Source organism: Megalobrama amblycephala, linkage group LG9 (genome assembly GCF_018812025.1).
Source record: "Megalobrama amblycephala isolate DHTTF-2021 linkage group LG9, ASM1881202v1, whole genome shotgun sequence".
NCBI lineage: Eukaryota > Metazoa > Chordata > Actinopteri > Cypriniformes > Xenocyprididae > Megalobrama > Megalobrama amblycephala.
In genome coordinates, this window is record NC_063052.1 from 26,690,921 (window position 1) to 26,715,045 (window position 24,125).

Consider the following 24,125-nt stretch of genomic DNA (forward strand, 5'->3'; position numbering starts at 1 on the left):
TTTATTTTTCATCTTAATTGTTTTAAATCCATGTATGTATATCATAACTGAATGTTTTTGCCAATGACAAACAGTACTGATGTCCATCTAGACTCGAGACTGACATTGTCTCTAAATAAATAAATGACAGTTTGTGAACATTCAGTATGTTTCTAGAAACCACACTACAGATAATTGCTCAATTAAATTTCAACAACCTTCTGAATGCGCAAGAAAATCAGAAGAGACCCAGATCCAGTTCGGTGACAGTAAAAATCATGGTCTTTATTTAAAAAAGAATTTAGGTATCATTACACAAGATATAGACAGTAACAAAGTGATTACACATCATTGTGGGCTTTTTCCAGTTAAAACTATGTGTTCACCCATTTTTAATCTTTATACTATTAAGTGTTACTTTTTGCTCCCATTTACTGTGTTCATAATACATATTTAGATCTGCACGGCTTTTGGACCTTTCGAATCTCGCAGTGCCACTTCTTTGAACCCACGGTTAAAAAACTTAATCTTCACCCTTTCTTCCCTGGGTAGAATATGGCTCTTTAAAGCAAACAAATAAAAAAAGAAAAATAACAAAACAGGCCACCAGAGTGAATGAAGGAATTATGACTTGGCCTCCTCTGCTCAAAAGATGTCCACAATAAGCCCATAACAGTGCAGAGTTTCATATAGTGGTTTGCCAAAAGTTTTGTGTTAAAATGAAGGGGGATTAAACCCAAACAATGAATACATATATTACTCAAAACTCCAAAATGGAAGCAAATGCCTTTAATAAAAAAAAACAAAACAAAAAAAAAAAAAAACAATGGCCCTCACGGCATGGTTGTGCATACTGTTACAGACCACATGATGTGGTTTTGGTCCCAAAACCTGTGACGCCGACAAACAGGCAGCAGAAACTTGTGCAGGATGAGAAGAGTATGAAGAGGTAAGAGGAGAGAAGTGGATCAGGCACCAAGACCAGCAAAAACATCCTGTGTCACATGATCAACAGGAAAAAATGGCTGTAGAGTGATCTAAAGCCAAGCATTAGACTGCCTAGAAGGCTTTTATGGCACAAAATGTTAAGTAAATCACCCTCCAGAAAAATAATTGAGAGTTTTGGCTGATATGTGGAAAAACTTGCCACAATCGTAAAGCTCTGATCATGGACCAAACCCCCCCCCAAAAAAATGCTACCCCAGGACTAGCATACAACATTTGACACTTTAGGAACACTATAGTAGATTGTTTCTGAAATCACTTGGGATTTTCTGAGGAGATGAGCAGTGAAGCTTAATAAGTGCTCCAGAAACATTAAAGTACTTTTCAAACCATCGAGAGGCACCACATTTTTGCTGGTTGGCTTGGTGAGCCCGTCCTCCAGTAAAACGAGAGAACAGGGGATCAGAAAAACAGCAGAATCAGATGTGCAGAGACAAAGAAGCCAAATGAGATGAGGGTGTCAGGAAGGGAAGGGGCGGCTTTTTTTTTTTTTTTTTTGCTCCAGGTCTTAGAAACTATTGAGCTCGCTCAGGGTCTGGTCCAAAGTGGCATGGATCTTGACGTTCTCCTCTTTAGCATCTCTCAGTTTCTCTGCAATGAAAAAAAATTCCCAGAAGGAAAGCAAAAAGTGAAAAACTGCAAAATTGAATAGTAATACAACATTGCACATGATTTATTACTAAATACGGGTTTGATTTGGCTGTATGGTTTGGTTCTTGATGTTATATTATAGGTTCTTCAGATCAGGTTGTTGGTAGTAAATATTGTTTTAAAGTGAAGACCTCCTTGAATCCCTGAAGTACCAGTATAGATGGTTTTCTAAACAACTATGAAACTGTTCACCAATGGCGTAACATTGAACGTTGTAAAGTGCACCCCAGTGAAGCAGATTATCGTAGAAAAAAAAAAAAAAAAAGTAGGGTGGGGACTTGGTTCAATTCATCAGTTGTTGATTGGATGGAGGCAGATCTGAATGCAAGCTCTGCAATTAATTGTAAGAAAGGGGTGGGGTTTAAGCAGACTAAATGATTGGAGAAGTGCACCATCCGGAAGAGTTATGACATTTTGATTAAGAATTACAAGGTCAAAATGTAAAAAAAATAAGATCAATAACATTAATTTAGAAAATAGATTAGGGTGTTTTTTTGTATAGGGTAAACTTGTTTCATGCCAATTTTAAGCTACTAAAGGTGATGATACACAGGGCAACGTTCTGAGCAATGTTGCTTGGGCACTTTCCCATTGAGAAACGACAACAAATTTCTATATGGATACTTTAGATCGAAATTTGTTGCCCATTCTCAACTGGAAAGAGCCCAAGCAGCATTGCTCAAATAGTTGCCCTGTGCATCATCAATTAATTACATTTGCATAACATTTCAGGTTTAAAGGTGCAGTATGTAATATTGACAGCTAGCAGCTGAAATGAGTATTAATTAGACTACACACTCACGCGGGTTGCCAGATTGAGGACATGCAACAGGAACGAGCGCAATTGACAATGGAAAGTGATGAGCCTTACACTGCAAGTTGATCAGTTAATGTATACGTTTGCAGTGTTTTTTTTTATTGCCGAGGATTTTTAGGTCGGGTAGAATCTGTGGTCTCTGACACAGTTAGTTTGTTGGCTTCCATGACTGCAATAGGCTGCACATTCCTCCAACTGGTGACTCTGGGTGTTGAAATACTATTGGGTAAATTGGCAGTGGGTAGGATCACACGGACCAAAACAAAAACAGACATTCAGGCACATTTCAAAGTAGAATAACTGGCTGTAGCATTGATTTTCTGAGAAATAAGTTTTTTAATTAGCATATTTCCTAGCATAAGTATTACATACAGCACCTTTAATAAATCCTACTTGTGACAGCTCAAATTTATGTTAGGAGATACCATAGATAACATTCACCTAAACTATGTTGGGTTTGAATCCCACAGTGATAAAATTGCGCAACACTGGCAAGTCAATGCTTTGCTTTTGCGACAGCACTGGGGTAAAAATAACTAAATGATAAACCAATTTTCAGAGAATGTACAGCTGAATGAAAGCCTTTTCATTTTGCTCAATGGCATGAGGCCCTTCATTAGAACATCAGAAATACAAGTACTTGTTTTTCTGAAGTAACTTTTGACAAGGCTATTGATCAGATTCAAACAAATAGCTAAAATCTCCCTTTAACATTTATTCATCCTTCCACAACAATCACACTACAGATGTTAGAGCCATCTTGGCAGCCAGCTTCCATTTCAAAATGGGAAGTTTCCTTTTTGGAAAAAACGAAACTGATGTGAATGGTTAGCAAGAATCTGTTTCAAGCCAAAAGAAGAGCCAGTTTCCTGGCGCACTACCATTTATAATCTATAATAAACCCTAGATCCCAGCATAACTGTTGTGATCATCTATATGCTTATATCATTTATCATCCAAAGTTGAATATGGGCATTCCATATTTTTAAGAATATGGGCATTCCATAATATTGGGTTGGGCGGCACCAAAGACTATAGAATAACACAAGACGTGTCACTCGTATTGTTTTGAATGGGAGAAAGTGAAACAGGCAATATGGCGGAATAAGTCCCGCCTTCTAAATAAGAGCCAATCGCCGACTGGTAAAGTCATCGCGTCACTGCAGCAGCCGTTAGAAGCACTGGTTTCTATAGAAACAGTCAGACGCGCGCCTCTGAAATGAGGCAAAGGAGACGCGCAATTACATCTGCGCATGAGCTTGATCCAGCCTAAAAAACACAGTTTTTTTAGATTTCATTGGTGATTACAAATGTGAAATTTAATCGTAAGATTGGTGAACAGTTTTGGAGAATTTTATGTTTCCCCATTCAAAGAGCTGCATGATGCCCAGGATGCCCGAGAGGCATTTCAAAGATGGCCGCCGAGTGAAATGACTTGTCTTAAAGGGACTTTGGCGGCACATCAACTCTTGTGTTCAGTAGAAGAAAGAAATTCATACAGGTCTGGAACAACTTGAGTGCGAGTAAATGACAGAATTTTCATTTTTTGGGTGAACTATCTCTTTACTGCAAGAAAACCATATTTAAAAAGTGAAAATAAGCATAATCATGGTTTAAGATTGTGCATGTAAACTCTCCTCCAGTTGGCTTGGATATGATGGTAAATTATACATAAATTTTATGGTAAATCACAATTCCTTTTAGACATTTTTAAGCTTAATTTCAGACCTTCAAGTCTGTGGCCTTATGCAGCAGAGATAATCTTAACTCGGCTCAAACACATGACTAATCAATCAGTTAAAGAGAATTTATCCAAGCTTTTATCTTTCAACCATAAGATATTGTTCATGTGCAATCTAAAATTGGCAAATGCTTGGTTGCCTAACACCAGCACATTGCAATAAAGAGACACAAGCAGACATTCAAAAGAGAGCAGAGCTTTTTTTTCCTCCCTTCAATAAACATGTACACAAGGCATGAAAAATACAGCAAAGGCCACAAGAGAGAGCAAAACCAAGGACAAAAGAACACCACAAATCTCTGAATACAGTCAGATGCAGATAAGAGGAAGATGTTGGGGCAGATGATGAATATCTAAAGAACGAAATTCAGAGAATGCAGAAACAGAACAGGGCTTAAATAGAGAAACAGACTACAGAAACAAGCACATGGAAAAATACATGAAAAGGGAAGTGTACACAAAAGATCAGAGAAGAAATATGCAACAAATATTGACAGTCAGAGAAGACGAAGAAGAATTTCTTGAAGTCACAGTCAGCCACAGAACAGTCCAGAAACTCTTTATCTGTAAACAGACACCAACCGTAAATACCTCATGAGAATATTTCTACATGTCAGAATGAGGAAAGTCGCATATTTAACATGCAAGCAGTTGTTAAGAACAAATGTTAAAACCTACATCAACAGAAGCCACACCTCCAAAACAAACTAGCTGAAACAAAACAGCAATTTCAAGATACATTCCTTGTGTAAATGAGAGCTTTAAAGGGGACATATCATGGAAAATAGGGTTATTCAGGTCTACAACATGACGTCCTTCCAATCCAAAAAGCCCATTTATAGACAGTAAGCTTTAAAACGAGCCATTAATAATGAGGCACGGTTACTAGGTCAAACTATTAGCAGCACATTAACATACGACCACTTACATTTTGCAAAGCAGCGCTATTTAACAAGTACTTATTTTACTTGTTTAACAAGTAACAATGTTCAAAACAGAGGCCATTTACATACAAAACTCTTAAAGAGCAAATTTGGCTTGTTTAATGGAGGGTAGAAAATAGTAAACTTAAACGTCTTTTCGCAGTTCAAATGGACTTTAAACTACAAAAATTGCAGAATGACCCCCTTATCTGTAGTTAAATATGAAATCATTTCATAGTTAGCATATTAGTTACTTGACAAATGCAAGTTAGAAACACACTATAGTAACTGACATCATGACACCATTCACACAAACTCGTATAAAGCAGCAGTTCAAAAGAATCGGTGAAATGACGGCTCTGGTCAACGATTAACTCCTTGCGGCTGAGCTTTATACTGTATAGTAAAAAGTATACGATTGGAGGTTATGAAGCTCAATGTTAGTTAACCAGCTTGGTCACGAGACTCAAATCTGCCATTGCAGCAAAACTCAATCGCTCTACAAAAAGCAAACCATAAGTAGCAGAGTTTCACACACATGCACAGGCCAATATTTACATAGAGGTCATGTCGTTGAGAGCATGATCCAGCTCCTCACTAATGGCCTTATACTTGAGTTTCTGAGCATAAAGCTCATCTGTTCATACACAAAAAGAGAAAGACAGAGCAGAGAGGAAGGAAAAGGTCAGAAGAGGGAGAGAGTATGAAGGAAAGATAAAGAAAGTAGGAAAAAAAACGGCAAATAAAGATTATGAATGTAAAAGAGGACAGGAAAAGGACAGTGAGATAATGCTATGAAAAGAGTACGATGGGTATAAAATAAAAAACAGAGGATCATATTATAGCCAATTGATGGAATGGGTGTTAAAAGAGAATGACGCAATCATACCTTCCAAGTCATCAATGGTTTTCTCCAGTTTGGCCACAGACCTTTCAGCAAACTCAGCACGGGTCTCAGCCTAGCAGAGAACAGGGGTATTATCTTTTACTAAAACTAAAACAATTCAAAAATATATTTTCATTAATTAAAAAAAACATCTCATTTCAAAATCAGAACGCAAAATAATATGCAACTAAGATTTTTGCGATTGCATTTACATTTAACGGACGCTTTTATTCAAAGTGACCAATAAAATGATTAGTAAGTTCTCTCTCCAGGTTTCAACTTCTCTGACTATTCTATAGCAGACACAAGGAACAGAAAGAAATATTTATAGTGCCAAATGAGGAAAACATTTAAATATACATTTAACCTCAAGTTGACATTAAATTGGCAGCCCTAATAGAAGCCAAATCTTCCATGTGAAGTTCTCTCACCTCCTTCAGCTTATCAGTGAGGATCTTGATTTCTTCCTCATACTTGTCTTCCTTCTGGGAATACTGTAGGGAAAAAGAAGAAATATGAGTTGGGGTGGGGTCTTGTGAGAATCTTACAACTAAGCATGCACAAACAACCTATGAGTTTAGTATTTTGGGTTTTGGCACACTTCAAACAGACAACCAATTTTATGACACTTTAGCGCTGACATGTTTCTACAACAGAGAAAAGTAGCACAGCTGTCTATGCTTGACATCATGTGGCGTGTTTCCCCCCCCCCTTTCCTCGAAGTTTCTATGTAGGCCGGCTGAGCCCTGGCCTGCTGCTGTTGTGCAAGGCTTGTGACATGATGGCTGATATTGCCGCTGTGTTCTGCCAAAGTTTTAAACAGATCAGGACATGTGCGCAGGAATGCAGCTGCAACATCAACAAAACACCAGGTATGACAGAAAGGGAAAAACCGCTATACTTCAGATTTTGGTGAAAAAGACAGGTGAAAAAAAAAATGTGAACATATAATACATATATTTATATATTATATATATAATATATTATATATCATTTCATCCAAAATAAAAGTTTGTTTACATAATATACATGTGTATACTGTGTATTATCATTATGTATATCAACACACACATGTATGTATAAATATACACATGCATGTATATATTTACCCAAAACAACAACTATATATATATATTAAAAACTTATATTAAAAATATAAGTGCGTATTTATATACATAATATACGCATTACACACAAAAATATATTGTAAACAAACTTTTATTTTGCAGTAATCATTTTATAGCACATTATATATATATATATATATATATATATATATATATATATATATATATATATATATATATATATATATATTCCAATAAAGAAATACTTCATGCACTGTATTCAAAACAGTTAAACCATAATGTGCAGCAAACAATAGATTTCATTAGGGAAATAAATGGGTTCCAATAATAGCATTCCACCTAAAATGCTACAGTACTGTACCACACAGCATGCTACCAAATCACATGCAAATGCGCTTCTCTGTCATGAGATCTCATGCAACACAGCATTTATTAGCGTTACTTCTGCTTAATTAGTCAAGGCATCCGGGACCGGTTGCACTTGATTCTATAAAGCACCAAAATGGTGACACTTCATTTCATTATGCAACAGTCCTTTAGGCATGCTGAATAACATCTCATCACGTTGAGATTGATATGGAAAATGAGAGGGGGTCTTCACTTCGTCCCAGTGGTCAATTACACCTTTCTCTTGATATAATGGTGTACCACTATAATCTGGTCCACATTTGTGGCCTTTTGCTACGGGTGATGATATACAGCCGTACATCAGGCAAAAGGCCACTTGGAAATGAGGGAGCTCATGTTATTCACGAGCGGACAGATCACTGGTTTGGTAATTAGAGAGCCTAAATTTGATTGCCTGGAAGGCAATTTGCAAGGCACATTTGTGGGGATTGAATCAGAGATCCTTTGAGAGTTAAAAAAAAAGAGATGAACACTGCAACCAGTCAGAGATCGTGCAGAATAAAACACGCGCACACACACACACCCCCTACCTTCTCAGCCTGGGCCTCCAAACTCTTAAGATTGTTGGTGACATTTTTCAGCTCCTCCTCCAGCTCAGCGCATTTGCTATATACAGAGCAGCCGTTTTGATTTTGGAGGAAGCAGAAAAGAAAGGGGCACAGGGCAAAGGGAAGACATGAAGACAAGCCAGCAGAAGTGGCAGAGTAATAGAGATGAAGTTAAACACATGAACCGTAATAGAGGCCTTAAATGATTGTTTTGCGAGGGACGGTTCACTCAAAAATAAAAAATTGTCATTGTTTAAGCGGCCTCATGTCATTTAAAATCAGTATGACTTTCTTCTGAAAACACAAAAATACTTTGCAGACCTGCTTGCACGTGACCATACAATGAAGGTGATTAGGGAGCTCCAAAAATGACCAAAAATAAATGATAAAATTAAAAAAAGAAAAAATATAAATATATAAAATTGATATATAAAATTATACACTTTTATTCAGCAAGGATGCATTAAATTGGTCAAAAGTGCCAGTAGACTATTTACAAACTGCATTAATATAAATATTTTTCTCAATATTAATTTTTTTAATCAAATAAATGCATGTTCTGTGAACATGAGACTATTAAAAAAAAAAACATTTTTTTAAAAATCCTACCATTCCCAAACATTTGAACAGGTATATGTTCAATAAATAAATAAATAAATATTTGTGTGGGAAACAACAAATAATTTAAATGCTGTTCCTCACTCAAAGCTATGTTATGGCTTCAGAAGATTAAAATAAATACTGCGTACACTGTATTAACTGCTTTTATGGTCATTTTTGGAGCTTGACGACCCACATTAGCTTTCACAGTCATTGTATGAAAACAGGAAAATCTGCTAAATATCTTTTGTATCACAGAAGATATAAAATCAAAATTTCAAACAACATGAGTACATGAAAACAATTTTCATTAATGCATGCACCATCCCTTTAAATGTAGTATAGTTTGTGTTGTCGTCTGTGCCAAAAGTGCTTGGTTTTTAACATACATAAACATAAGGAATATCTATTAAACCCTCAAATTATACTATGAGTACTGTGTGGCTGCTGTGAGCAGATTTTAAGTGTCAAGGAAGCAAAACTAGCGTGATTCTAAAACTGAAAGTTGCCATGAGCTGTTTTAAGCAGTTTTTGTGGAACATGAACACATACGCTTTGGATTTAGACAGATGAGGCAAAAAAAGCACAGCGACTGAAGCGTGTTACATGAGCATGCACATCATGCCACTTGAATAAATACGACTCATGCGGTTTACAAAAGAACGATACCTGGAGGTGGATGGTTAGATGAGTGGAAGGAAGGTGGAAAGTTAAAAGGATAGGGTGGAAAGACAAACCAGGTAAAACAGTAGAAGCACAGATTTAAAAAAAAAAAAAAAAAAAAAAAAAAAAAGTGCTGGAGGGAGGAGTCCTTTTTTTGTTGTTTTGTTTTTTTCTCTCATTGGTGACTATCTTGCTAGTTCACTTGCACACTTTCACTCAAGTATACAAAATCCAGATCCAGCTAGAGGGCAACATTCTCCAAATGTCTGTACACCCCACGTCTCCAACAAACACATAAGCGGCCACATACCGTCCGACACAAACAGAATTTAGCAATTAGGATATATACCTTCTCATCTGAGGCCTGCAGACTCTTCAGTGTCTGGTCAAGAGCTCTCAGCTCCTCCTCCAACTGCTTGACATGGCTGTTAGTTTGAGTGGGGAGGGGAAGGTATGTCAGGTCAAAGGTCACACATGCCCAAACACAAATGAGAAGGGAGGGGACATATGAATTTAAGATGGATTCAAGCCAATGAAATCACTCATACTCACACACTCACACACTCACACACTCACACACTCACACACTCACACACTCACACACTCACACACTCACACACTCACACACACACTCACACACACTCACACACACACTCTCTCTCTCTCTCTCTCTCTCTCTCTCACACACACACACACACAAAGGAGGATTATGGTTATGATAGAGCATTCCTATTGTCATGCAAAATGAGGCATTTTCTCACGCTGAGAGAACAATGAATTTGAGTTTTAGACTAAATGGACACTAAAAAAAATATGAGCTAAAGAGGACAGTTTGTGTGGTCTGTACTGTAAATGTGTTCAAGGATTATGTGTATGTTTTGATTTTGAAACTGAGATTAACCTCTCAGCAAGCTCTGCTCTCTCCTCCGTACGCTCCAGCTCTCCCTCAACGATCACCAGCTTACGTGCCACCTGTAACACACATCAATAATTACTGATTATGGAATTTATTTTATTTTACAAGAAAAATTGGTACTTGGAAAACATATTTACGCACTACTAATCACTGTTGGGGGGTAATGCATTACAAGTAACGCGAGTTACGTAATCAGATTACTTTTTTCAAGTATCTAGTAATGTAACGCATTACCCTTTACATTTACAACAAAATATCTGAGTTACATTTTCAAATAAGTAACAAAGATACTTTGTTTTCCCATATATTGACTGACAGCTCTCCTGTCGCCATGTTGAGACGGCGAGATGCATTTACTCATTTACTTCTCCTGCATTCTATTGTTCTTTAATCCAGAATGGCAGCACAGCTGAAAGGCTTGATACTCTGAACTGCACCATCTACTGTACAGGCGTGAATTTGCATTTCCTTCAGCCTGAGGCTTATTCACTTCACTTTAATTAGGAAAGGGCCTTTACATTTGCCAAAAATAGAACTTTGCTCTTATAAAATAAATAAATAAATAAATAAATAAAAAATAGCTCAGCCAAGATGAGAAAAAGTAACGCAAAAGTAATTTAAGGCATTACTTTCCATAAAAAGTAACTAAGTAACACAATAAGTTACTTTTCAAGGAGTAACGCAGTATTGTAATGCACTAGTTTCAAAAGTAACTTTCCCCAAAACAGTTATTAATTTCGGCTTGTCATCAATATATAAAGCTAAAACTATTAAAAAGTAGTTTTATTCATTGAAATAAAGCTGAAATAAATTAAAATAATGCTGTCTTGGCAATTAAATGAAAAAATTTCAGTACTATAATTACTAAAACCAAATTGAAATAAAAATAAAGCTAAATATAAATATAAAAAAATAATATTAATTAATGACAAAAAACAAACAAACTAAAACTAAAATAAAAGGAATTACAAAATTAAAAGCTAATTGAAAATATTAATAAATACTATAATAGTATACAAATAATACTAAAATAACACCATGATATTACCTCCTCGTACTTGCGGTCGGCCTCCTCAGCAATGTGCTTGGCCTCCTTAAGCTGGATCTCCTGGAGCTCCATCTTCTCCTCATCCTTCAGAGCCCTGTTCTCAATCACCTTCATCCCTCTATTCCATAGAGAGAGCAAATTAAACGGAAGTAGGGCAAGTTAGGGTGGGATGAATGTAGAAATAACATCACTCAGAATGAGTACATATGTTAAAGCACGTACCTCTCGCTCTCATCTGCGGCCTTCTCAGCTTCCTCCAGCTTCTGCAGGGCTGTGGCCAGTCTCTCCTGAGCACGATCCAACTCTTCCTCAACGAGTTGGATACGCCTGTTCAGAGAAGCCACTTCTGCCTCAGCCTACAAGGCAAACAAGACAAAAACAACATGAGATCAAAGCAGACACACTATTCCACTGAACTTCACAGTAGAACAGGTGCGTGAAGTGATGCGAGATAAGGAACAGGAGCATGGGAAAACACTTGGATAATCTGGAAGGACCAAGATGACTTGCCAACAAACATGGAGACCAAATTGGAAAATGGAACCAATGAGACAATGGAAAACACTCATGTGGTAGACTCATTTGGGAGCTTCTGCTTGAGAAGAGTGGCACCAGTATGTTTGCAAAGGGCAATTATGATGTGAAGAGTGAGTGTACACAATGACTAAAATTATTTTAGCAAGGCGGCACTATTAATATTGCTCTGACTAAGGCTGGGTTATTATTTAAATCCTTCTTCCAGACAACATTTCATTGTGGAACTTGTTGCGCTGTTTGTGCTACAGACATGAATGATGCCTCAAATCACATAGCTTTTCGGACTAATTGGCTTTTCGGTGTTCACTAAGTACATGAAAACATCGGCGAAAATCCAACGGACAAAAAGAAAATGGACATCTCTGGATACAAATATTGTGGAGACTTATTAGTGGGTTATATTGATTCATACAACAAGCAGTTATTCACGAGATCATTGCAACTTCCTAACCACGCCTTAGCAACCTGCCACAACACCCTAGCAACCATGTAACAATCATAAATATCATGGGAATGGGCTCTTGCAGTGTACTGAGGCACACAGCCATATCTAGTTAATATGTAGCTAAACTTTTTCAAACAGTTAAGCTAAGATTTCAGATTTTTTTTAAAAAGATAAAACCAGCAATTACAATGTTATCAGTTTCATTCATGCAACAATATTTGAAATAACTACTAGAATAGTGTCAGAAACGAGGATTCCTGAGGTAAAATTTTTTTTTGTATCATTCATTCCTGCTGTTTGTATCATTCATTCATGAGGTGTGGGAGGGGCACTTCAGCAAGTTTACTGAAATTAATTCAAATTTAAAAATATTGAAAATTAACATCGTTTATACAGTAACATCAACTGTCTAGGATGACTGAAAAGTTTTACTCATTGGCACTAAGCCTAAAAGCAGGTTAGCTGCCGCGCGTCCCGCGCCTCGTCAGCTGAGAAACAACGCTCGTGCACGGCTTCCGGATATGACGACACCGCTAACTAACACTGGAGTTTCGCTCCTAATAAGGACTGAGGAATCTAAAGTCTGCAGGGTGAGTTCATCTCACGCAATACCAAAGAGACGAAAGGCATGGTTGAGTTGTTAGCGACTACAAGCTAAAAAATTCAAACCAAAACGAGTGTCTTATTCAATTAAAACGGTCAAAAGCTGCCAAAGGTTCAAATAAGCTGCTAAAAGCCCAAGTGACATGCGTGAACAACTCAAAGTGCCGAGATGAGCACCTGATGACCCAGATGATAATGTGCTCGAATTATAACGCACCAATGACGTGAAAAGCACTATCTGAACACAGAATTACACAAATGTACGCTTCTGTTTTTAGAAAATTTCTCAATATGAGTGATTCAGCGAAACTATTCTGTTACTTCCTTTAGGCCTCACCCGCAAAAATCCAACAAACAACGTGAGACTAAGAGGATGAGCTAAAAACCATCTGAGGTTAGCACATCTAAGCACACAAATGACATGTCATCGCACGATTTTTGTATGTATATATACCAATATACATCGCTTTGGGTTTTGCATTCATCTTATGAACTATAAACCCAAGCACAAATGAAAATCATCAATGAAGATGAGTCAATGTACGCATTAGCTTGAAGGTTTTGCAATAACCATCTAACCGGCCCATATTTTCTAAGACTTTACGGTTTAGAATGAACATATCGTTGTCACAGGGCACTCTAAGTGCATACTCGATGTTTATTAGTTATGGAAATAAGTTTTATAGAGATACAAACACATAATTCTTAGTATAGGGCGTTGAATCTGGGTGTGAATGTAAAAGCGAACGACCACCGCACAAACACATGTGATACAAAATAACGATTGTACGGAGAAATGCGACGCTTTAACGTGAAAAAGGACATCGCTATTGATACAATGATACACTTACCTGCTCTCTGGCACGCTTCTCTTCTTCGACCTGTCTCTGCAAAATCTCGGCTCTTTCTTCTGCTTCATCTGCCTGCTGTTGTAAAACTTTGATTTTTCTCTTAACTGCATCGATGCTGTTGGATCCGGCCATTTTAATGTATTACTTTAGCTGTAGTGTGGTCGAATAAATCAGCTTCCAATCGAGCAGCGTAGTGGACCGAGCCGCGAAGAAGAGAAGGAGGAAAAAAAAAAAGTCCAAGGCACCAACGCCCCGCCAACAAGTCAAACGCAGAGCGAGTGGAAGTAACGTGAGGATCAGATGGTTCACGCGCTTGTCTTTTAGATCGGAGCGTCGCTTTCTTTAATCTAGTTAGTTACAAAATAATAGTGTTTGTAAAAAAAAAAATAACAGGAACGAGATAAATTATCTCCGCCAGAGACTTTTAAAGTTGAATTTAGCTCGAGCAAGCGTTTTGATGTTCAAGCAGTCGTTCGGTTTCTCATTCGATTTAATGAATGAGTTTTAATATCATGAAGTCTTTTTCCCTCCCCTTGCTTTCTCTTCACCCAATTTGTTCAGTTGCCTAAACTCTTCCTTTTTTTTCGCCCCACTTCCGGATTACCCCACCCTGTCCCCAACGGTTTAAGGGCTGACAATGAGGCGTAACTGATCCTGAATCAGCGGCGGCGCAGAGTCAAGTCTCAGCGGAACGCGTTTACGGTTGATCTCCGGTCAGCAGATTTTGCACGACCTGTGTAATTCTTACGGAAGAGCCACCCCTTGTTTTACACGTGTCCTGCCAGGTAAATGACGTAGTTGAACAAATAAATCATTGGCATTCCAGACAGGCCACTCCTTAAATCAGGAATGTGCTTGTAGATCAATGGGAAACTTTTAGGCTATTGTGATCAGTTAGAAATTTTGAGAGGCAAAAGAAGGGATTTGACTCTTGGACATGCACTCAGCAGAGTGAATATGATTTTAGTGGGTCCCCTTTGTTATGGGGCCCTGGACAACAGTCCTGGTTGTTCTGCTTGATGACCAAATCATCAGTGATGCTACTTTCTGCTCAGGCTGATGCTAATTTTAATATAGTTTATTTGGAAAATACAAAAATAAAATTGATTTTGAATTTAAGCACAGTGTTTGACGCAGAGGCTGTTTTCCGCATATAATTTTGGATTTTCTGCTGTTTTACTGTATCATGTATCCAGGGCTTGACATTAACACCTGCACTGTGAAAAAGAATTGTTGGTTTAACTTAAAAAAAGTAAGTTACCTGATTGTCTTAAAATTTTGAGTACACTGAAATTAAAAATTTGAGTTAATACAAAGAAGACAATTGGTTTAATCAACAGAAACTCAAAGTATTATGTTATCTGAACCAACAAATTCATTATTAAATTGAGGTGCTTTTTTGTCGATTAAAATGTTTTATTTTGGTCTGGTTCACTTCAGAATTCCTCAGAACCACTGAGTTAAGTTATGTCTGGCATATCGGCTGCAAACGAGAAAAAGGAGTGTTGTAATTCCATTGATGGCTTCGCAGTAATCGTCGGCACTCTTGCGTGAACAAACTCTGATTCAGTTTCTTAGTGGAGTCTGAATATTGGCAAAAACCACAGTCAATTTTATATATATATATATATATATATATATATGTATGTATATAGTCAAACCAAATTTATTACAACCTTGAACATTTCATTCATTATTACATTTTATTCACTATAGTTTAAAAAATGGTAATAAATATGACAAGATCTCAGAGTTAAACTGTGTCAGAAAAAAATTAATCTTAATGTCAGTTTCTGGTCAAAGTTTCTGAATAATTTTTGGTCCCAAATGTTTATACATTTTACTGGTAGTCCACTGTATGAAGAATTTTTGGGTATAATATATCACAGTTTACTTTATTTTGCTATCCTCACTTACATAAATGAACTATAGTGTCCCGTACCCACTAAAAAAAATCTAAAAAATTATATCTAGTGTCTGAATAATTTTCAGCATTATATATATATATATATATATATATATATATATATATATATATATATATACATATTGTGTTCAGTTTAGTTGTGTTAAAGCTAATAAGAGTGTTTTTTGTTGTTGTTTTTTTTACATTACATAACATTCTTTGCAGAATACCTAATGAAATTGAGAGATTTGATTAATATGTAATTGTATCTTTCAGTTAGATGAAATAGCCTGACATTGTGATTTGGATTTAAGACTTTCAAGAGATTCCATTATAGAATTTACCCACAGGATTGCATGAGGTCATAAAAAGAATCCAGTGAACCAACTGAATTTACAGGTCTGGGCAAACCCAAACAAGACTAGTAATGCTGTCTGTTCTCTTTCTGTGGTGTACAATGTGCAGTCTTTCTGGTATCTGTAACTATGTCCTAAAAACTGTTAAAAGTATGCCTAAGGATATGGTTTTTATATGCTGATGTTGTAATTTTTACCACAAAAAATGTTGTATTGGTGGACTTTATATGGTGTTTAACCTCAAAATAATGTTAAAGGTAAAGAAATGCTGACTGATCCTGAATCATTCTGCTGTAGACGAGCACAGCACAATCATGTTGCATCATCATTTCCTGTCTCACCCTTCCTGCCTCCCTTCACCAGTATGGAACATGTTCCAAACTCCATACATAACTTGGGACAGGCCCCTTTGTCATATGTTGCCATGATCTCACCAGATGATGGCGCCAGATGATCTAGATAGACTTAATTGTCACAACAGTTGTGGCGGAGCCCCACTCATAGAATCATATTCTCAGCTATAAATTATTTTAAATAAAAATATTATTTATATAAAATTTAATATTTTTATATTATATTACTATATAATTATATATATTATATATATTATATAACTTTTCTATTTTAATTTATTTTAAAATATAGTTTATTCCTGTGATGGCAAAGCTGAATATTACTCCAGTGTTTAGTGTCACATGATCCTTCAGAAATCATTTAACATGCTGATTTGCAGCTCAGGAAACATTTCTTATTATTATCAACGTTAAAAACAGTTGTGCTGCTTCAAGGGCACCTATTATGCAGTTTTAAAGGCTACTCATTTTGTTTTGGAGGTCTCAATAGGTTTACATGCATTTAAGGTTAAAAAAAAAAAAACTTTAATTTTCTCATAAAATACATTGCACATAACCTAATTTGTCAGATTCTGAAAATGGTTTGTTTGAAGATTGTCTCTCTAAACCCCTCCTTTCTAAAAGCCTCCTCTGCTCTGATTGGTCAGAATGCCCAGTCTATTGTGATTGGCCTACTGCTTACAGTGCGTGCCAGAAACGAAACCTCCATTAGCATATCTGAATTTCAGCCTCCTCAGAGCTTGATACACAGTGGTACAATTTCGTATCAATTTCATCGCTAGTTCTCCTCCTTCAGGCCCTGTTTACACCTGGTATTAAGATGAGTTTTGGTTGATCAGATCACAAGTGGATAAGGGCGACACATACCAGTTTACACCTGGTGTTTTAATCCGTCTCTTTTGTCCACTTTCAACCACTTCTGTCCTGATTTCTTCAAGGGGTGGGTAAATGTATGGGTTTTGTCAGATCTTTTGATCTAATGGACAAAATAAGTTTACGCAATTAACAAATTAACGCACCCGGAGACAACGGAAAAACATACAGTGAGCATCAGCTTTCATTTCTGCTCTGAAAACCGCAAGTGTTCGGTGTGTTAGAAATCAGGAATGGTTAGAGAACATAGTGCTTGGAACGTTTTTCATCTTCAAACCAAACTTGGGTCTTCTGCTGACAAAGTTTAAATCTGTCTAGCATGCTTCCCATAAAGCTTACGTGTTAAGTCAGTAGGTGGTGTTTTGTGGCTGTTCGAGCACATTCGATCATATGAGCGTTTACACTATGAAAGCAATCCGGTCGAATGCATTTTCGAATACCTATGGAAGTGGTCGAAAGTGGACAATGTTTTAGAGCCTGTTTACACCTGTATTTAGCGTCATACACTTGAGATCTGATCGACCAAAACACATCTTAATACCAGGTGTAAACAGGGCCTTAGAAGCATCAAAATCGATTCACAGTGCAGAAAACAGCATCTTTAAAGGAACACTCCACTTTTTTTGAAAATAGGCTCATTTTCCAACTCCCCTAGAGTTAAACAGTTGAGTTTTACCGTTTTCGAATCCATTCAGCCGATCTCTGGGTCTGGCGGTACCACTTTTAGCATAGCTTAGCATAGTTCATTGAATCTGATTAGACCGTTAGCATCTCGCTCAAAAATGACCAGAGAGTTTTGATATTTTTCCTATTTAAAACTTGACTCTTCTGTAGTTACATTGTGTACTAAGACCGACAGAAAATGAAAAGTTGTGATTTTCTAGACCGATATGGCTAGGAACTATACTCTCATTCCGGCGTAATAATCAAGGAACTTTGCTGCCGTTTCATGGGTGCAGCAGCCGCAATGATATTATGCAGCGCCTCTCACAAATGTCTCCATGGTTGCAAGACACACTCCCTGTGCAAGCAGGGGGTCACAGGCGGTGCATAATATCATTGCGCCTGCTGCACCCATGGTATGGCAGCAAAGTTCCTTGATAATTACGCTGGAATGAGAGTATAGTTCCTAGCCATATATCAGCCTAGAAAATCACAACTTTTCATTTTCCGTCGGTCTTAGTACACGATGTAACTACAGAAGAGTTAAGTTTTAAATAGGAAAAATATCAAAACTCTTTGGTCATTTTTGAGCGAGATGCTAACGGTCTAATCAGATTCAATGAACTATGCTAAGCTATGCTAAAAGTTGTACCGCCAGACCCGGAGATCGGCTGAATGGATTCGAAAACGGTAAAACTCAACTGTTTAACTCTAGGGGAGTTGGAAAATGAGCCTATTTTCAAAAAAAGTGGAGTGTTCCTTTAATATTTTCGTGGAAATGTGATAAATTTTTTAGGATTCTTTGATGAGTAGAAATTTAGAAAAAAACAGCAGAGGTAAAAGTGACTGGACTGAGCATTTACTCTTGCTGAGAGCAGAGATTATATATGTGTCTGCTTGTCTGGTCTGATGGAAAACTGCATCTTATGTCTCTAATGGCCTGTTGACATTATAGGTTATAGGTGACGAGGTGCATGGTTTGACATTCTGACCTCCAAGACACACTAACATAAACACAATGCTTACTTGCTACAGCACACCACCTGCAGCAGCTGACATACTTAATCAAGCAGAAACTATGACACCCTTCTTACTATTTCAGTTCAACATTTTTTTTCAGTTCTACACTATTTCAGTTCTCAGTTTTGTACAAAGGTTGCACCTACTCAACCCCTCACGATTTCTGCACTGTTGGTCTGCTTGCTCCGAGCTCTATTTAAGGGTCCACCCCCAGATTCAAACCGGATCACTGTGTGGTCGGCCTGTCTGTCAAGCTCGCACTGCATGACGATGAGTGACTAATTGACTCTAAATTACCATTAAATCCAGACGGGTTTACGGCTAAACTCTTTTTTTTTTACTGTGTGGGGTAGCAAGGTAAGTGATAGCTTGGTGGTAAAGTTTTGACTCAAGGTTGAGATGAAAATAGACTTGAAAGCGACAGCTGTAATGGAGGCAACCCACACTCACTGTCTGTTTGGAGCTACTGTCTCATGATGCTTTTCTGATTAGGGGATGCCACATTCAAAACAATAAATCCTCCTCATATTACAACATTATATAACAGCTTTCTCCCTATGGTACTGACATGAAATTTGTAGGTCTTTTTCTGCTCTCCTTCTGTCTCTAAGGTCAGAGGTCGTCTTACAGCCTGCCAAGCTGGTGTTTAGTTGGTTTAGATAGTCAGAAAACTGTTTATGTAGCTGAAGAGTGCCCAAAACCTCTTTAAAACCACCTAACAGACCAGTCACTTTTACCTCTGCTACTTTAGGCTGAATTAAGATGCCTCCCCCTCATGTACTATGTCCTTATTCTTTCATTCTAGATAAAAAAAGAACACAATATCTTTATACAATTCTCCCTTCCACTCACACACACACAACCTTCAAAGCCTAGAGGTATTCAGTCCATGAGGAACATCTTATGAAGGCCAGCCTTTATGACAACAGGTGTGTCTGCTATATCCGGAGCCCAGAACAAAGGGACAATGACAGGCAATAATAGACATACTTGCTGTAACAGGGTTGACCGTGACGGCACAGCCTTAGTTTAGCTGTCAAAGGGGGAGTCGAGTTACACAATGGCGATTAACAATAATTTGCCCTTTTCTCATTTGAAATAAATTACTTCTTGAGGTGTATATGAGATGTACATCTGAATGCATTACTATATAGTTCTCAATTTTAAAGTCCACGCTGAAAAACACTCCAGATGTGACCAATGTAAGACTAATAATGCTACTAAAGTTCTGTTCATGCCTGGAATGTTCTTTCTTATGTTCATTGTGTTCTTCTCACAAACCCTGATTTACAGCCCTGCTGCTAAATCAGCAGTCTCAAGGTAGTAATTTTCTCACTGAGGCAGGCACGAGTACACACAATATCACCCACACTTTTTGTCACCTTGTGTGAGTTAGGGATGGGTTGGGAACCAAGGACCTATTTTGATTCAGAATTAATCAGTTCCATTAAAAAAAAAAATACCTGAACTAAATGCCATTCGGTTAACGGTTCTTAAAAGTGCATTTGTTTGCTGATGTAGACGGAATACCGAATATTCTGACGAAGATTCCAAAGCTAATATTTAGTGGCGCAACAACATCGCTACTGCATACAGAGTGAAACAACCGACACCACAAGTGTGTTCCCAAACCTCATTAGCTGGTTCTTGTTAGTGAATCGACAACATGCAGTGTGACCAGTCTGGCCTAGTCTGATTCTCGAACAAATGATTCTTATGAAATGGTTCTTTTTGGTGAATCAACAACTTACAGTGCGACAAGTGTAATTCGATTCTGCAACAAATGATTCTTATGAACTGGTTCTTTTTAGTGAATCAACAACATGCAGTGTGACCACTGTAGTCCGATTGTGATCGAATGGTTTTTATGAGCAGGTTCTTAATAGAGAATCAACAACATATAGCGTGACCAGTGTAGTTCAAGTCTGAACGAATGACTCAAGCTGGTTCTTTTTAGTGAATCATCAACATGCAGCCTGACCAGTGTAGTCCGATTGTGATCGAATGGTTCTTATGAGTAGGTTCTTGATAATGAATCAACAACATACAATGTGACCAGTGTAGTTTGAGCTCTCACAAGCTGATTCTTTTTAGTGAATCATCACCATGCAGTGCAACCAGTGTAGTCTGATTGTGATCAAATGGCTCTCATGAGCCGGTAGCCGGTTCTTTTTAGTGAATCAACAACATGCAGCATGATCAGTGTTCCGATTCTGAACGAATAAGGTCCTGTCCCAAATGACACACTTCAAGTGCACTTGCGGTCTTGCGAACCTACAATGGCCGCCATGTGTGCGTGTCCGTAAAGTCCAGGAGACCGTAGGGCAGGGGTCTCCAAATTCGGTCCTGAAGGGCGACTGTCCTGCAGAGTTTAGCTCCAACCCCAATTAAACACACCTGAACCAGCTAATCAAGGTCTAAGTAGGCATACTAGAAACTTCCAGTCAGGTGTGTTGAGGCAAGTTGGAGCTAAACTCTGTAGGACAGTGGCCCTCAAGGACTGAGTTTGGAGATCCCTTCCGTAGGGTGTCCCGTTCATCATTTTAGCTTTCAGAAGGGTGTTCACGAGCGCCCCCCTTGCGGCCATTATGCGCTCTAGATGCGCACTTCTGCCCATCCCACACTGAAGCAAGCTCCGCAGCAGACTTCCCGACAGTCAAAGTGGCGTTATGTCATGAAAGTGTGGACTAAGAGGACTAAGAGCCATTTGGGATAGGGACAGACTCCCATGAGCGGGTTCTTTTTTAGACTTCAATCAGTGTAATTACTGATGTGTAATTAAAGATACACGTGTTTTGTCAGTAGTATTTTACATTTTAAAAATAAATAAATAAAATGAATGAAATATGTTTTCTTTGTTTAGTAGGCTATTGATGTTTAACAGATAAAGGCCAGTTATTGGACTGCATTGAAGCCACCTCTAAAAACTGTCTGAACACCTTTTGCAATTATTGTTTTAAATGCATATTTATGCAATGCATATAAATGCCTAGAGTATGAGTACATTTAAGGGGAGAAGTTGGAGTCTGGCTGGTTGACATCACAGTCAAAAAAAAAAGGGGGGGTATTGACAGTGTCAGCTGTGGAGGAGTGAATGGAGAGAATGAGAGGAATGGAGGGGCGGGCCAACGAGAATCCCGGGATGAAGTTTTAAGGGTTGCATTTGTGTTTGGGTGTGATCTGGTGCTTTGTGATCATCAATCACTCACATCCGCAGCCTTCTTCTCAGATATCTCCAGTTTCTCCTGGGCGTCCTTCAGGGCCTCTGAGTATTTATCCAACTCATCTTCAGTTCCCTTCAGTTTCTTCTGCATCTGAATCAGCTCATCCTCATGCTGGGAGAAAGAAACAAAGGAATATGAGAGTGGAAGAGATGGAAAGGGAGGGAGGAGTGAAATATCATTGTATGAAATCACTTCTACCTCAAGTTTGCACAAAGCGACACTTTCCGGTGTCGTTTTGCCCACCTTCTTCTAGTGATAAAAGCCATATCTTGTCCTAATGTCAATTTAAGTACCCTCATAGGCAACCCTAATCTTTCACACATCCTCAGCCCTACCCACAACTCCCTTCTCCATCTCTTGCTAAGACTCTGTTTACCCACCCTGCATTCTTCCAGTGGCAGATCACAGCCTTGCAACTGCTACTTAATGTTGGGATCAGTATCTCAGGGCTTGAAAAAATCAAGCCTTGGCGCTGGGCACTCTTTTTACAGAAGGGCTATTTGGACAGTTGTCAGCATTGGCCAGGTGCGTTATATTCTTAACACGTTTAAATATTGTAAAATGATCCGGATTGTGGATTTTGCTAATCTTTGTCTCATCTTCAGATGAATTGGTTTGGTTCAGAATTAAAATGTTTAATAATTGGAGAAGAGGGCCTATGATGCTTTAAGTGTCAACAGTGTTTCTTTCAACAGGCCATAAACACTCCAAAACCCTTAAAATTCAAATTAGAGGTCAAACAATATGGGTTTTCAGTTACCAATTCTTAAAAGGGATAGTTCACCCAAAAATGAAAATTTTGTCATCGTTTACTCACCCTCAAGTTGTTCCAACCTTGTAGGAGAAGACTTTTTGAAGAATGTTGATAACCAAACAGTTGCTAGTCCCCATTTTTCCATACTATGGAAGTCAATGGCTATATCAACCGTTTGGTTACCAACATTCTTCAAAATATGTTCTTTTGTGTTCAACAGAGGAAAGAAACTCATACAGCTTTTGAACAACTTGAGGGTGAGTAAATGATGACATGATTTTCATTTTTTTGTTTGTTGAACTATCACTTTAAATTATTAAACATTCAGCTTCTTTTTTTATTTTCATTATTATTGCTTATTCAATTTTTTTTTTTTTTTTTACTTTCTACACTTTCCCTTATTGTACATCACATATTGTATAATAAAAATAATGCTACTAGATGTAATTAATACACTATGAGTCCAAAGGACACACTTTATAATTACGATTTTACACATTTTTTCCACATTCCTACACATCTTTATATTAAAACTATAAAGTAATACAAATGTAAGTAATATGGGAATTATGTTGGGATCAAAAAATGCTCAACAAATCAAAATGACATTTGTATGTATATACAAATAATGATTAAAAAATCTCTCTAAACATCTGAACACAAATTAAAGCTCTCCTACTCCAACCATTAAGTCAAGATCAGTTTTAGTTATCACAGCCTTAACCTTTTCCCATCCACCTAACCTGTTTGCTTCTGTCCTCTGCTGCTTTCCTGTCGGTCTCCGCCTGCTCGGCCTGGTCCAGAGCGTTCTCCTTATCCAGCTTGAGCATCATCATCTTCTTCTTGATGGCCTCCATCTTGGTGTCGGTGAGTAGGGCTCACGGTACGAGAAAAAGAAAGTGGCAGTGCAGTAGATGAGGGCTAGTGGTTTAGGGACAGGAGCTGGTCAAGTGAGGAACGTGAAGAGAGAGAGAGAGAGGGAGCAAAGTGGAGAGAGACCAAACTCAGCCAGGGATAGTGGGAGGGCATTTATATCTGTAGGCATCACGCCCCGCCCATTTTCTATTAAACTCCACCCACTCACTCATTATAGCTCACCTAATACAGTCATAAGTCCTTTTTGGTGTCTGATGAGGCCATGTTGTAGTGATGTTACATTGGATTTCAGCACTGTATCATCTCTAAAATTCAATTTAACACTTTTTTTAAAAAGTGTCAACAACCATAAATTTCTACTTTTCATTTACATTGTTTTTATCCTTCTTTT

The 24,125-nt window shown here is 37.8% G+C and overlaps 1 protein-coding gene and 1 long non-coding RNA gene across 9 annotated transcripts; one reads left to right on the forward strand and one right to left on the reverse strand.

The window, feature by feature from the left end:
- Positions 1-238: 238 nt before the first annotated feature.
- On the reverse strand, positions 239-23,865 carry tpm3 (tropomyosin 3). 8 transcript variants are annotated; one of them, XM_048202441.1, is made up of 10 exons: positions 23,602-23,865; positions 22,090-22,215; positions 11,496-11,629; positions 11,274-11,391; positions 10,211-10,281; positions 8,029-8,104; positions 6,434-6,496; positions 6,006-6,075; positions 5,675-5,753; positions 4,374-4,757 (listed from the first exon to the last, which is right to left on the reverse strand). In XM_048202441.1, exons 1-10 carry the CDS (start codon positions 23,713-23,715, stop codon positions 4,754-4,756), a joined length of 855 nt encoding a protein of 284 aa, XP_048058398.1. In that variant the 5' UTR covers positions 23,716-23,865; the 3' UTR covers positions 4,374-4,753. The 8 variants fall into 8 exon arrangements, with proteins under 8 accessions (XP_048058397.1, XP_048058396.1, XP_048058402.1 ...); XM_048202440.1 differs by lacking the exons at positions 4,374-4,757; positions 5,675-5,753 and adding an exon at positions 239-1,575 and having other exon boundaries at positions 23,602-23,862; XM_048202439.1 differs by lacking the exons at positions 4,374-4,757; positions 5,675-5,753; positions 8,029-8,104 and adding exons at positions 239-1,575; positions 9,659-9,734 and having other exon boundaries at positions 23,602-23,859.
- LOC125275478 lies at positions 12,723-14,474 on the forward strand. The gene is made up of 3 exons (XR_007186457.1): positions 12,723-12,845; positions 13,189-13,252; positions 14,339-14,474. It is a non-coding gene; the product is annotated as an uncharacterized LOC125275478 (long non-coding RNA).
- Positions 23,866-24,125: the final 260 nt, after the last annotated feature.

What these genes read in the sequence shown, in the direction of transcription:
- tpm3 (XM_048202440.1), bottom strand. Translation starts at nt 23,715, where the DNA reads ATGGAGGCCATCAAGAAGAAGATGATGATGCTCAAGCTGGATAAGGAG. An exon ending in GCCGCAGATGAGAGCGAGAG is followed by an intron (nt 11,392 to 11,495) that starts GTACGTGCTTTA and finishes TCTATGGAATAG; the next exon opens with AGGGATGAAGGTGATTGAGA. An exon ending in TCACTGATAAGCTGAAGGAG is followed by an intron (nt 6,076 to 6,433) that starts GTGAGAGAACTT and finishes GTTCTCTGCTAG; the next exon opens with GCTGAGACCCGTGCTGAGTT.